The sequence below is a fragment of the Cyrtonyx montezumae genome, unplaced genomic scaffold (assembly GCF_038088225.1).
Source record: "Cyrtonyx montezumae isolate F1298 unplaced genomic scaffold, pur_monq_1.0 scaffold_12, whole genome shotgun sequence".
NCBI classification, from domain to species: domain Eukaryota; kingdom Metazoa; phylum Chordata; class Aves; order Galliformes; family Odontophoridae; genus Cyrtonyx; species Cyrtonyx montezumae.
The window spans coordinates 3,695,691-3,711,003 of NW_027071848.1; the positions used below are offsets into that span (position 1 = coordinate 3,695,691).

A 15,313-nucleotide genomic window follows, 5' to 3' on the forward strand; every position below is an offset into this window, starting at 1 on the left:
TACAAACCTGCAATCATGCTGTTGCTGATTGCTTGGCTTTTGAAGCTTTAGTGTTGGTTGGTTGTAATAATTTGTTAGCTTATTTCTAGAAGGTGTCATGTATTTAGGGAAAATTGATTTCCCACTTTAGTTTCTTATGCTTGCACGCACTGGGGATACAGGGGAGCCTGTCTAGAAGTAATTAAGTTGAAAGCAGTGTGCTGATTCACTTGTTCTTGAATTCTGTGATTGGATCTGTCTGCTTGCTGTCACATTGCTTGCAAAATAGAAAGTAAAACCCAGAATTGTCCAGTGAAGGACAGTCAAGCTTCCAGTCTCAAGTCGCAATTGGTTCTTTTCTCCTAGTAATACAAACTTGCGTACAGTTGCTTTGATTGATGTTTTGACTGAAGCTCAATGTAGAAACAAGCTTGGAAGTACTATTTCAAGAAGGCAGGATGGAACCCTCCACCTTCAGCACCCGTATTTACAGTCTGTTGCATGTCACTGTTGTAGATGGTGCTATAAAAAAAAGACATCAGACTTAGCAGCCAGCTATTGGTATTTTCTCTGGTATAGAGGAGACTTGTGATTGTCATACCACAAAACTGCCTTTTTTCCACAAGAACAGTGACCTGTTTTAGTCCTGACTATCCTCCTCAGGGTACTTATGAATGTGGGAGTTCTCATACTTGCTGGGTAAGGTAGAACATCTGCATGCAGGTGATCATTAGTTCATGTTCAGTGGAGCTTTTGTCACCTGGTATGAGTTAGGCATAATGACTTCTGCAGTTCACATGGCAAAACCAATCTGCAGGCATTTTGTTTGCCTTGTGTTACATGCTTCTACTTCGAAATGCCCACAGGAACGCTGCAGGCTGTGTGATTCCTTATTTAATGTGCCTGGTCTTCCTGCTTTTAGAAAAGTACTTCGATATGAAAAAGAACCAGTGCAAAGAAGGCCTTGATATATATAAGAAGTTCCTCACTAGGATGACACGGATCTCAGAGTTCCTCAAAGTTGCAGAGGTAAACCATGTTCAGCCAAACTTTACCCTCTGTTCAAAGGAGCTTATTTTCTCCTAAATTAAATACTGCTTCCTTTCAGCTGAATTTCTTTCCTGTCATCTGACGGTCTGTCCTTGTGTTTAAATCATTTGATGATTGTGTTGAAAAACCTGACTGCAAAGTACTTGTATACTTGCACATTCTCCTTTAGCAGAAGAGAAACGAGTATTCTAAAACTGAGTTTCATCATACTGGTAGCAGTCTTTGGTCTACTTGCTATGTGCTCTGGCTTCAAATCCATGATCCTGTCAAGTAGGAAATGAAATGAATTTAACGAATAAGGAATTGAGATGAGTAGGTGTTTTAGTTATCTCCTATAGTTAACTCAGGCAGAAAAATCAGTTACCTGTAAAATGGTTTTCAGTGTAGTTGTCTGCATTCTGAAGCACTGTTGAATTAAGAAATCTCACAGTTTTGACTCGGTTCTGCTCTTTGTTATTTGTAACTTTTCTCAGGAAACTAAGCTGTAATGCTTTTAGTTTGTCCTTTCAGTCGATAAGAGCATGAATCTTGCTACTGTGAGTGTTCATACCTCCTGCTGCAGACCACTGTTTGATGTATGCTTTAGGGAACAACTTTGCTTTTAAGGAAAGCTTCTCCTAAAAGCTTTGAAGGTGTTTTATTTTATCAATTACATCTCAGTATCAGTAGGTCTGAGAACTTGTCCCATGATTTATGGACAGGCAAGGTCTCCAGCCTTATGATTCTGAAATACTTGATTCTCACTCAGCTTTGTTTCCAAGGCTGTATGTGTAGCAGGTCTCTAACCCACCTACTTTGAATGTGTAAATGTTAAACAAAAGACTTCACTAGAACCACCAGTTACAGAATTTAGATGATCAAGATTTAAACTGTATATGGAGTTATGCTTTTTATTTGACTTCATTTTAATGTTCTTTGCTTTTTGAGCATTGCTGCCTTTATCAAATGCAAACAGGTTCTAAAGCTTATTTGTTTTATTACAGCAAGTTGGAATTGACAGAGGAGACATACCAGATCTTTCCCAGGTAGATAAACCTATTATGTATTTGCCATTACATGTCAGTTTTGATATTGCATAATCAGAAAAACTTGGCATTATAGCATTCACTTATGCTTCCATCTGTACGTTGTCACGGAGTTATTTCAAAGTTTGTGATTAAATCCAAGCCCTGTCAGAGCCTGGCTTTTGTTTGCAGTGATGCTGTTGTAAAATGTTAGAGGCCATTTATTTCATACTCTAATTGAGTTTTGTGACAATATAATTTCCATCATGCTTGAAAACACAGTTTGTCTTTCAAGTTCACATAATGAAGCTTTTCCATGTTGTTACAAAGCTACAGTTTTTAGCAGGCTTGCTTTTGGCTGCAGGCCCACTGAAATAATTTCTGAAGGTCTGCAGAGCATGTACATAGAAGAGAGATCAGGTAGTTTCCTTAGTCTCTAGAAGTACTGACTACTTCTGATTCTGTTTGCTGTTTCCTAGCTGTTAATTTTAACATCTCTTGACATATTTTGGTACTTACTGGTGAGTCATTTTGACACAGAGTAAAGTAGTGATGAGACAACCTCTGGTTATATTTAAAGTAATTAGATATCTACTGGATGCCAAGATGTGATATAAGCATTTAGAGTTACACTGGTTGCCTTATGATTGTATTCTCTGGAAGTCTTAACTACTGACATGCTTTACCTCATTATTTTCTCCTGTCTTTTCCTTGTTGTCTCTTTATAGGCACCGAGTAGCCTTCTTGATGCTTTGGAGCAGCATTTAGCTTCTTTAGAAGGAAAGAAAATCAAAGATTCTACAGCTGCAAGCAGGTGCTTATGCTTTTATCCTTTACAAATTAAAAAAAAAGCTGAAGCCAATGTTAATTTAATCTCAAAATAATGAACTTATAAAAATAAAGTTTGTGAAGGTTTTGTTGAAGTGAAGATTGCATTAGTAACTATAAAAGTGGGAGTTATGTCTTGCTGAGTACTTCAGACAATTTCTTCCAGGTCAACAGAAATGGAATCTAAAGAGCTGTGAAGACTTGCAGTAGAATCCCTCATCCAGCAGTTCAACTTCTCACATCTCTTCTTCTGAAGAGAAGCAGTTTTTTTAATTTAGTGCCTGTAAATCTTCATTTTCTGTTAATAATCAGAGTTCTGTAAGATATGCAGCATTTATGAGTGTCCTTAGACTCTTCCATCTCAGTTGTAATCCTCTCCTTTGTCAGAGTCAAAACAGAAGTCCTTAAATTAAAAATGGTTGCTTAAAGTAATTGGAGATTAAGGCATTCACTGGTTTTCAAATGCTTGCTGAAACACAAAGTGCAATCTAGAGAAATCCTCTAAGCGAATAACTTCATTATGATTAAATGAAAGAAGCTTAGTACTGGGGGATGGAGGGAAAAGTCATGCTAAATTAGATAGCATTTCTTCATTGCATGTTTGGAAAACAATACACTAATATTTTACATGTTCTCTTGTAGCAATTTTAGGACTTCAGCACTGATGTGCTGGTGTTTGTGAGGTTACTGTATTTAGAAGTGAAGTATTTGAGTTAATCCTTTTTGTACATTCTTAATCTTGATGGTAAATATTTTTCTGTGGTATATTGGTTGTACTGATTTTTTAACTAAATCTACTACGTTGGCCAACAGTTTGAATTTGGATCTACGTTACCAGAGGTTCTCATGTATCTACACTTAATGCATGTTTGTTCTGCTTCCTGCTGGCGTGAGCTAAAAACTGAAGACATCAATTTCTGTGAAGTTTGAAGGCACAGAAATCAAATTCAGCATAGAAGAGTGAATAGTGTCACTTCACAGTAGTTTTGTTTTGCACTTCATATAGTGCACCTGAGAAGAAACTCATTTCTTTGTGCTGTGATGTAACTAGTGTTTTAAAGAATTCAAAGGGAGACTGAGCAGGAGGGTGGATACAGGCAGAATATTCTTCACATGTTTCTGTCACGTGTCACCTATTAACAGCCAGCTTTACTCTCGTCCAATTACTTTAGGGCTACCACCCTTTCCAATGCAGTTTCTTCCCTTGCAAGCACCGGCCTGTCTCTCACAAAAGTTGATGAAAGGGAAAAACAAGCTGCATTAGAGGAAGAACAGGCTCGCTTGAAAGCTTTAAAGGTAGGCATCTAATTTTTAACTCAAACATTTTTTCTGTGCTCTTATTGATAGCTCATTTAGGCTATCAGTTCTCTTTCCTAAGGAGCAGAGGGAAAAGCCAAAGTTATACTGAGAATGTGCTGCTGTCAAAGTGCTGGAGGTTAGATCATGTGTATGTATGCCACGCATCTTGTGAAGAAATGTTTCCGAAGGGTTTGGGGCAGCAATGTCTCCAGTAATGATCTTGTTTAACAAACAGATGCTTTACTGTGTGTAATGATCTAAAAGTAACTTAGGTTTTGTTTCAGTTGCCTCCAAACTCATATACACAAATGCTGTTTCTGGATTTCTTATGCCAGCTCACTTTTCCAACAGGAGCAGCGTCTAAAAGAACTTGCGAAGAAACCTCATACCTCCTTAACAACAGCAGCTTCTCCTGTGTCAACTGCAGCAGGAAGCATAATGACTACACCAGCCATTGATATTTTTTCTACTCCTAGCTCTTCAAACAGGTACGTTTCAGCAATGTCTCTTCACTGTGAGTTGGGGTACAGCCAGAGTGTCATCTAAACTTCTTCAGAGAGTATATTGGAGGGGGTTGTAGAGCTCATTAGTGAGGTGAAAAAGAGACAGGAAAACACCCAGTTGTCATTAGGAAAATAAAACAGTGTAGAAAGTGTCTTCTTCCATTTGCAGAAGTTTCTGATGAGCTGCTTCCAGGCCTTGAAGCTGTTGATAGGCAAGCCAGACAGTTGGAGCTGTGAAAATGCACATGCCCTGCCCCTGAAGCACCTTACAAGTTTGCTCATGAAAAGTCAAATTCAGTATGGGAGGTCTTAAATATCCCAGAACTCAGTGTTGCATTTCTCAGTATTTAAAAGTTGAGTGCTAACAGAAATTCTTGGTGGACTTTCAAAAAAAAAAAAAAAAGGAAAGCTTGAAACAGGGTTGGAAGGTTCTGCAGTCTGGAGTTGTATCTGGAATGTGTCTGTAAGAGCTTGAGACAGTGTAGAATACTGCATGCCATTCCTGATTGTTGCTGGCAGAAACTGTGCATAAAGGTGTGAGCTTCAATCTATAAATACTTGTCAAATAAAGTGGCAGCAGAGAGCACGGTGCTTCCATGAGTACCGTAGGAAACAGATCTCCAGTTGAGTATTTTGTTTTGGATTTGATCATGGAATCATAAAGTTTCTTGGTCTTCAAGACTATCCATCTCCAGCCCCGTGCCATGGGCAGGGCTGCTGCCCACCAGGGGCCCCATCCCATCTGGACTTGAACACCTCCAGTTTCTTTCCTGGGCAACTTGTGCCAGTGCTTCACCATTCTCTGTGAACAATTTCCTCTTAATATGTAATCTCAATCTCCCTTGTTTTAGTTTAAAATCATTCCCCCTGATCCTGTTGCTATGGGACCACTTAAACAGCCAGTCTGTTTTTAAGCTCCCTTCAGGCACTGGAAGTCTGTAGTGGGGCTTTCCTGGAACATTCTTCTCCGTGCTGGGCAAACCTAGCTCCTTCAGCCTTTCTTTACAAGAGAAGTGCTCCAGCCCTTCAGTCACCTCATGGCCCTCTGGACTTGCTCCAGCAGCTCCATGTTTTTGTTGTGTTAGCAGTCCCAGACCTGGATGCAGTCCTCCAGATGGGGCCTCAGGAGGGCAGAGCAGGAAGGCCTGTCACCTCCCTCATCCTTCTGGCCACCCCTCTCTTGGTGCAGCCTGGGATACAGTAGGCCTTTGGGACTGCATGCACACACTGCTGACTCATGAATCCTAAACCTAAGGAAGGATTGTTTAGTTCCATTAGACTCATGCAAGAATCTACTTGTCCCTTTCACTTCTTGCTGCTGCTTAAAGGTAGTCAGTGCTTATGCAGTCATCTTTCCCCACTAGAAAACTGCTGCAGAAAGTTACTTTACATCTTTTATGAATAGCTGAATCATGTGTAAGGAACCAGAGGATCTGTCAGTGTTGATAATTGAAAAGCTTCCTTGAAAACGGAATAGCTCAGACTGAAATATTTGAAATAGCAGTATGCATTGAACTAGAAATGTTGAATGCATGATCTTCCTTCTTAGGAGGTCTGAAACAAAAACATTTGATTAAAGCTTCTTCAAATGGCTAGAAATGCTTCATGCTAGAGACAAGAGCATTTTCTTTTGAAGAACAAACGCTAGTTTGTCTTTGTTTAAATTCACTTGCTGGCAGTATTGCTGCAGTGAGGGAAGAACATTGTACAGCAGGAGCTGCCACAGAGTGGGTTTGTTGGATTGCAAGTTGAGTTCCTCGCTGCTGGGTGGAATGTCTCTGATTAATCACTGCCATTAACTTGAACAGTCTTTACTTGAAAATTGTTTTGCCTCTTCACATTACAAGGCTGTGCTGAACAGAGCTCATTTTTAATAGGAGCAGCAGTAGCAAAACATGATTTCTTGATCTCTACTGAAATGAAATAATAATAAGCTGAATCATACAATCAGCTGAGTCAGAAAGAGGATAGGCAGAAATCTAGGATGTCCCTTCTACCCTTTAAGCTCTGTGCCAGTTTCAAACAGTCCAGTATGAAGAGGGCTTTTTGCTCGATGTTTTGTCATCCCTGTTACTCTTGAAGTCATTGCAACAGCTGCGTTTAAGGCTTCACTCTTAATCTCTTGGATTAAGTTCTTGGATCTTGGGTTAGTTTTGAGTAGACAGTAGGTACGTGTGAACTAGTTGTAATTCACAGGGCTGATGTCACTACAGCTGTGGGCAATGTGTATGGAGGGCTCTGAGGTTTTGTTTTCCCCAGGGTTTAATGGCTCACAGATCTAAGCCAGTTTCCAGTTGCTCAGGAGCTGATAGCAAACACATCTTCTTACATTTAGATGTAGCTTTTTGATGTTGTAACTGATTGAATTTGATTCCATGGTGTGATAGCAAACCAATGGAGCTTCCATGAGGTTACTCTAAGAGCTGCTGCAGATCATTTGAACTTGAGCTGTTTTAGCCATGTTAGGCTGTGAGGAAGATGGGAAGGCTGGTTATGTTTTTAGACAGATTTGGTATAACACAGCTTACTGTATTTATCCTTTCTCAGAAAATGTGAAACTCAGCAAATTTCGTGATTTTGATGTAGTTTTATCATATCTTATGACATCCACAAAGCTTTCTTTATTGTTGACAGCTGCTAGCATCTGCCTTGCCTTGAGAACTGTGATGCAGTTCAAACAGTTGTGTTGATTTGTCTTTGTAGCACTTCAAAGCTGCCAAATGATCTGCTTGATTTGCAGCCGACTTTCCATCCATCTGTACATCCAATGTCTGCTGCTCCACAAGTAGGAAGTACCTGGGGAGGTAAGAATTTTGACTTGCATTAAAGCTTTCGTTGCTGTGTCTGTAGTCTGTGAGCTGTTCCTTCTTCCAAAACTTGAAGAGAACTCCCAGAGAGAAATAAAGCATGGGTTAAAGGAGCAGGGAACAATTCAGATCTGAGTATGAATTAAAGTAATATAGAAGTGTGTGATTATTACAGACAGTCTTGATTTGAGAAGCTCCTTAAGTCACTGACCAGCATTCATCCTCAGAACTGCTGTCTTTGAGGATCATGTCACTGTCAGGATCCATTTCTGGAAGCTGTCTGTCAGATACTGAGCTCTACTGCATACTGAATTTGTATATGGCATTTCTCAAATCACTGTTTTATGTAGTATGAAGGTGGAATCAATTCTGCACGTTTTTCAGTTACAATAGATAAGATTGGATGAGTCCTGAAACGGCCCAATTGAGACAGATGTATGCAGAAATCATGGCAGTCCCAATTTAGGCTTCAGAAAGGAAACAAGCACCTCTGAAATACAGCAGAGAATTTGTGTTTAACTACAGAAAGCAACCATCTGTGGCTAAAGATGGCTGCATGAGCTGTTTGATGATCTTACTGATACGAGTGTGCCCTTAAATCAGGGAGGCTGGGCAGGAGTCAGAAGTCATGAATGTTACTCATGGATTAGAGCACTTGCCATGCATTTCTTTGTTGCTTTGCAGTGTTGCAGAGTACTTTCAGTGTAGGTAACAAGAGATGGTTGCTTGCACTGAATGAAGATGAAAAAACTTGCATGAAGCTTCTTAATTTTCTGCATAAATGATGCTTAGTTTTGAGTTTTACTGTCTTATCTGGAAATAGCCTCATAATAACTGCTTAATGTTGCTGAAAAATGGGAGTTACTGCTTCAGAAAGCTTCATAAGCATTGGAATAACACTGTGAGATTTTCCTTTAGGAGCTTTTCTCGAAGGTCTTTGCAGTTGTCTGACTTAACTTTGTAACATGCAGTGTATGTCTTTGTTCCTGTTTACTCCTGATATGTGCTTGGTGTCTTGTGTATCTTCTCGTGCTGGTTTGTAGGGAAATAACACGATTCTGGGCAGTGGAAGCAATAGTAATATATGCAGTACATTCCTGGAAAAAAGAAGAAATTGATTTGTCCCTTCACTTTGCTGAGCAGAGCATCTTTGGAGGAAGATGTGGGGAACATAAAATTATTATGCATCCAAATTCTGATGCCTGTTAGGCTTAGGGTTCGGATACTGAGGAAACCTTTGGCTCGCTTTGTTTGCTTTCAGGAGTTTGTTTCAGCTTGTTCTAATTATCTCACGGGTGAGAGGTGGAAGGGGAAGTTATATCGTCCTTGTGAAGGTCATATCACAATTTAGTGGTTTTAATTTTTACCACTAATTTTTTTCATACTAACAACCTGAAATTAAGCCTGGCAGTCCTTGTATTTATTCAGTGTATGTGTTATTCCTGGTGAGACTTCAGTAATAATTATCAGTGCTTTAATAATTATCAGTGAATTATTACTGCATCCTAATGCTGTGTTTCTAAACACTTCTGAGATTGCCTCCTGCAACTGTGAAGATTTCAGGCTGTGTGCTGAAGCTGTAGGTTGAAGTTCTGGGGTGGCTACTTTCTTGTGAATGTTCTGTGCAGTTTTGCAGACATGAACACCTTGCTTCACATAGGTGAAGTAGATAAGAAGTGCTTTCCACCTTTTACAGATGGGGAGATCTGAGCAGTTAACTGACTTGCATGAAGCCATGCAGCAGGTCAGGGGCAGAGCCACGAATGGAACCTGAGCTGTTTCCAGTCCTGTGCTCTAACCACTGCACAGCATCCCTCCCTTAGGTAATTTTCTGACATGGTGTTTGTATTTGGTGTATTCAGGTACAAATTGACACGCAGTGGACAAAATCACTGCTCAGGGAGATTTATGCAGCATCTTTTTTAGGTATGTAATAAAAGGATAAGCTGTTACAGGCCCCTCTTATTTGGGTTGCTGCCTTCCATTGCTCTCTGGCAAAAGCTTCTGAGGTTAAAAATTCACAGCGAGTGGGTTCTGGTGTTGCATGAATTTGGTTTAATTTCTCAGAAATCTGTCAGTCTTCTCACTCACGTAAGTTGTTTCTGGCTGGATAAATGGGAGAAGTTTGCAGAATTCCAGTTACTTTTTCAGATGCACCTGACTTACTGGAGCCTTAAGATAACCTGAAGGGACAGCAATTCCATCGACACAAGCAGATACTGTGTGTATTCAGAGATGGTATTGGGCTTTAGAAACAGCTGGCTGTTGCTGTCAGGAGAGACAGCAATTAAAAAAAGAAATTGAGTATTCAACATGTGAATTACCCAAACCAGTTAATTCTCAGTTGCCTCTGTCACAGGCCTTGGCAGAATTTCAGCTTCAAACACTCATTCAGAACTAGGATGAGACAGACCAGAGAAGAGTTAAATTACACTGCTAAGGAAATCCTGATAGTCTCAAGTTTGGTTGCATTGCTTTACTGGTCAAAACAAATCCACGTGCAACTTTTGACCTCTGGGAATAGGAGGTGGTATTTTATAGTTAGCCTGTTTTATATACATGTTTGAAACTACTGGAATTATTTAAACAAGTATAGTAAATTAACATGGAAAACAAACAAAAGGCTAAACAAGAATAAAGGAAGCTGTTATCAGAGCTGAGATAGAGATGGATTGAAGGACCATTCCAGCTGTTTGATCTGCTGTCTGTCAGTGATCAATTTGTACCTAAACTTGAGAAGCAGAACAGATGTATCCGTGTGGAAGTGTTTATCCTACCTGATTGGTTTTTTTCCAACTGCAGTGAGAATGTGAAGCAGCAACAAAGCAAGCAAGCAGGAGTTGATTAAAGGTTAATGTGTTGTGTTCTAGTTCAGATCAGTTTGTTCTGTGCATTCTGAAATAGCATTCATAGTAGATAACAGGTACATACCTGTGAGCAGGGATTCATTTCAGGTGCCTGGCTGTTTGGCATGTCCACAAGTACATTAGGTGGAGATGTTGTTGCCTAAGCCATGTGTACAGCAGTAGATTTTGCATTGCTGCTGTGTATTACAAATATAACGTTACTTAGGGTGCTTATTCTCTACTCATTGTTGGTGACTCTGATTTTGATAGCTAAATAATTTATAAAAAATATCTGTTAAGGCACTTGTGATGTGGCCAGGCAGTTCACAGGAGAAACCAATCTTTACTGAAAAAGGCTTCAAAATTTCAGGAAACGAGAATGCATTATGCCTGTGAAGAATAATGCATTTATGGTTTTAAGGCTTCTTTAGGATTTACATAGGTAGCTTTCAGTCATGTTACTGAACTGTATGGGATTTATAGCTAAGAACCAGGACATCAGATTTAAACAGAGACAGTCTGAACCTCCTATGTCACAGCTGTACGTAGTAGTTGTGGATAATCAGTAAGCCAACCTGGTTTAAAAGCAAAGTGCCAAAACTGTGAGGCACTCATAACTGTTTCTCTGACACTTTTGTACATGCTTGTGCCTAGAAGAGTAAGCTGCAGTTCTAGGCAGTGTGATAAAGCAGAGGCGGCTGTACAGTGCTGCAGAACAGGGGAGACCTCACCATTCTCCACAACTCTCTGAAAGGAGGTGGCTGTGAGGTGGGCTTGACCTCTTCAGAGGGAGCTAATGGTAAGTGGGAGGTAACTGCCTCAGCTGCATGGGGGAGGTTCACGTTGGGTATTTGGAGAAGCTTCTTTTTACATCTAGCTGCTCAGGGAGGTGATGGGCTCACTGTCCTGGAGGTGTTGAACTGTGTACGTGTGGCACTGAGGGATGCAGTTTACTGAGCACAGTGGTGATGGGTCCACAGCTGGACTAGATGGTCTTGGTGGTCTTTTCCAGTGTTAGTAGTTCTGTGAAGCAGAACAGTTCTCTTGCTCACGGCTGTTGACATGTCCACAAGTTTGGCAATAAGCAGTGTGCTTCTGACCTGTGTGCTGCCTCACTTTCCAGCTCTGGAGAATTTCATGATGCTCCAGAATGCGAAAAGCATCAAGTTCCAAGATCAGTAGGTGGAAAAGAGCAAGTTAGCACTTCACTGCTTTCGTTTGTTTGGGGATTGTATCTGGTGGTGGGTTTTTTCTTCCTAACTTTAAAGCCATTTGTGGAATGGAGTTGCATTGGGTCATCACTCAGTCTGTGTTGTGCTATGGTAGGAGGCAGTCACTGCTCCAATGAATAGGTTGCAAGCACTGGGGGATATGAGTGCGCAGAGCAAAAGCTGCTTGTGTTTAAAGATCAGTAATGTATTAATTTTCTGTATAAAACATGCTACAGCAGAAGCATGTTGTATAAGACCAAGATGGTATTAATTTAAGTATAAAAGGGGTAGCTAATTCCTGTAGTCTTTTTTCTTGAGCAGAAAATGTGTGGATAGTTCTGGACAAATAACTAGCTAGGTCACCCCAAATTAAGGGGTTTCAGGATAAAATGTTACTTCTTGGACTCTTCTCAACTCTCTTAACTCTTCTTACTCTTCTATACCTAGGAAGTAACATACAACTAAATCCATCTCCTTTTTCTTTCTCTTGCTTTCTGGAATTGGACAGATCCTTTTTCTGCTACTGTTGATAATGTTGATGATGCCATTCCAAACCTAAATCCTTTCCTTACAAAAACTAACGATGCTGCTCATCTGTCTGTGTCTTCTGATGTTTCTACTTTCACCAGTAGGACACCCACACATGAAATGTTTGTTGGTAAAGTACCATTTTAAATTAATTACCTATTTCCGAACATTTTATTGTTTTGGTTTCTAAATTATATTTGGGGGCTCCTGAGAAACCAAAAATACAGTAATTGATGTTATTTTGTGCTACGTTAGAACTTGATTTTGCAGTTGTCATTAAAAATGATGTTAATATCCTTACTTGGTATGGAGTGTGGTGGTATTGCTGATGTGATAGAATGTAGTGACAGTTAAAGCAGCTGTTTGAGTTGGATTCAACACAGGCTCTCATGCTGGGGGATGTAAGGGTAGCATATTGTGTGTGGCTGAGGTAATGCTGCTTGTCTGTTCTCAGGGTCTGAATGCAGGAGCTTACTGCAATTGTCACGTGCAGGGGATGTGTTTTCTGCAGTTTTGCTGACGTGAAAAGCTGATAAAGCCACAGGTGTTTTGGTGCACGTTCTGCACATCTCTACCTACCATGCAGTTAACTAAGAACTCACCACTTAAAAACCATTACAGCTTAGTTTGGAGGTGATTCAGTGTGCTGTCACACCAGAAGTCCTTGTCACGTGTCTGTTGGTGCAAGTACCCGCTAATTTGATTACTTTTCAATATTTAGCTTTCTGAGAAAGAACTGACAAGACATGAACTGATCCTTTTTTTCAGTTCTTAGGCTGCTGCTTTGAAGGCAGCCTCGCTGCACCAACAGCTTTCTTTTTCAGGTTGAACCTCACTAGGATTGATCTCAGAAGAATCCAGACTTTCTTATAAGATATGATAGCTCTGTGTTCCTTAACAAGGATAGGACAAGGGGTCTGTTTGGACGTGGCCACACCACTGGTACTTTGACTAGTTTCCTAGCTTGACTTAGTGGGGAGAGAGAAGTGAGAGTATCCAGAGCAGAACTCCTGTTGTGAGACTTCACTCTGAAGTTCTCACTGAGGTTTAGTTGGCTGAGGCATTAGTTCACAAATCCATTAAGCTGTAACTACAGTGTAATGACGTGGTCTGTTTCTAATAGCTTTTCCCTGTGCTTTTAATAAACTGATATGGCTGCAGGCAAATGCAGAATGGCCATTTGAAGTGTGGCTTTTCAGTAGTTACCAGTCAGAGCAGCTTCCTGGCTGTGGCTTGTTCTGCAGTTGCACAGAAAGCTGTGGCTGTGCAGCTCAGAGGGTTTGTGGGGCACAGCCCAGCACTGAACCACTGGGGATGGATGGTGGTGGTACCGTTGTCTTCCCCTTCCAAGATCTCATTCTTGTAGAGTTGTATCTAGAAGCAGTGTGACTTCCTGACATACTGACTTAGAAAAGTGGGTGTGGTTCTAGCAACAGCATAAACTAGGTACTACCATGATGTGAATACAGATTTAAAATGAATAACTCTTTCTGATTCTTTAGATCATTACAATCCATTCACTGAACTAAATCCCTTTGTGGCAACCAAATATGAATCCACTGTTGGGCTGTATCATTATTCTTCAGGTATCAGAAAAATGCCTTGAAGCTTTTACACTTTCCTTTCAAAAGGTGTAAAACATGGCATTTACTGGAAAAATAGAGAAAAGAAATGTATTTATCCTAACTTAGCTGTCATGTTGAAAGTGTTTTTTTCCCTTTAGAGTTATAGATGATATAAAGTTGTTTATTGTATGTCTTACGTGTATTAATTTTGTTCTGTTGTTTCTATGTTATTAGAGTATATATGGATTTATAGGTTGACCTGAAGTTAAATATTTGAACAGCAAATAGATGTATCTTGGTTCTCTTTCTGTAACTCTCCCTCTTCTCCTTCCCTGGCTTTCTCTCTTCTGTGTGACATGCCTTATCAGATTCTTTTTGTGGTCCTCAAGCTTACCCTAGTGCTTCCCATTTCCGCAGTGAGCCTTCTTCTGTAGCTGGTCTCTTTGGAGGTAGGTAATGGGATGTGGCCTCACCTCAGACACGCAGGCTCGAATGTGTAGTGTGCCTCGAACTATTGGATCTGTTATTGGCTACAGAAGTGCATCACCACGTTGGCTCCAACTCTGACTTCTGTAGCAGTGCTTATGCTAGATGTGCTGTCACAAGTAGCTCATCTTTTCCCAGTTTGTGCTAAAACAAGACTTCAGTCTGAGAAATGAGTATCTCCCCATTTCAGGGTTCCTTCCTTGTGTTGCTTCAGGTGTTGCTCACCTTCACTGCCTGTAAGACAGAGGGATGGGGATGTTCTGAGAACAGAGGTTCACAGAACGTACGAGCAGTATCCTCTGCATTAAACTTGTCTGATATTTGTGCAGCTAGGTGGAGTCTGCACGGTAACTTGTTGATGCTATTTCTGTAACACCTTGCCAACAGGTGGGCTGCTGACTGTGAGAGGTAACCGCCTAAACCAGGTGGGGGAGGAAGTGTTAACATTGCTGCTATGCAAGGCTTAGCAGTGCTTTCAATGAATGTTTTGTGGACAAGTTAATTCTTGAACACCATAAGTTACATTTACCATAAGTTACATAAACAAAACTATCTAGAGTCATTCCAGGAGAATGGTGTCATCTTTTCACTGAGCCTAACTCAAGAAGTCCCAAGTAATGTTGTGTCTTCTGGCTTGTCCCTCTTAGCTTGAAACCTCTGAGAATGAGCAGGAAGGTTAGCTTAGTTTGTACCACTTAAGCCCATTTTCTAAAGAAAAATGAGTTACGCTGCCCAGTTTCTCACTGGTACAGGCATGGCTGAAGAGCTGCAGGACATCCTATGGAAGGAAATCTTACATGCAGTCTGGAGTCTCTGAAATGGCCTGTTACAGCCCGATGCTGGACTTGTCACAAAGATACTCATTTTCTTTTCTTGTTTGTTCCCTATCTTTTCCCACATCACTGCTCCCCTTTGTGTCCTCAGAGGCTGTAAATGTTTTTATTTGATTTGCGCTTTATGGAAAAAATAAATTTCTTAGTGGTGGATGCTTTGGACTCGAAGTTTTGTCTTCCTTTAAGACAAGTAGGAAGGAAAGGTGATCCAAATCAGCTCTTCTGTGAAGTTGGAGGATAAGGACTGCACCACGTAATCACTAAATGTTAGGTGAAGCCTCACTTGTTTCAGGAAAACATGAAGACCGAAGCGAGCTGTCTCAGCATGCCAAACGTGATCTGTCTCTTGGGCACGTTGCTGGGTTGTTTTTATT

General features: G+C 40.5%; 1 protein-coding gene across 3 annotated transcripts in view; it reads left to right on the forward strand.

Annotated features, from left to right (window-relative positions):
• Positions 1–15,313, forward strand: part of PICALM (phosphatidylinositol binding clathrin assembly protein) — a 56,597-nt gene that overhangs the window by 29,083 nt on the left and 12,201 nt on the right. For all 3 annotated transcript variants that reach the window (XM_065729954.1, XM_065729956.1, XM_065729955.1), the window contains exons 7-12: positions 902–1,008; positions 2,013–2,054; positions 2,762–2,847; positions 4,034–4,157; positions 4,512–4,648; positions 7,367–7,467. In XM_065729954.1, coding sequence (XP_065586026.1) covers positions 902–1,008; positions 2,013–2,054; positions 2,762–2,847; positions 4,034–4,157; positions 4,512–4,648; positions 7,367–7,467 — 597 coding nt within the window. The remainder of the gene's footprint in view (positions 1–901; positions 1,009–2,012; positions 2,055–2,761; positions 2,848–4,033; positions 4,158–4,511; positions 4,649–7,366; positions 7,468–15,313) is intronic.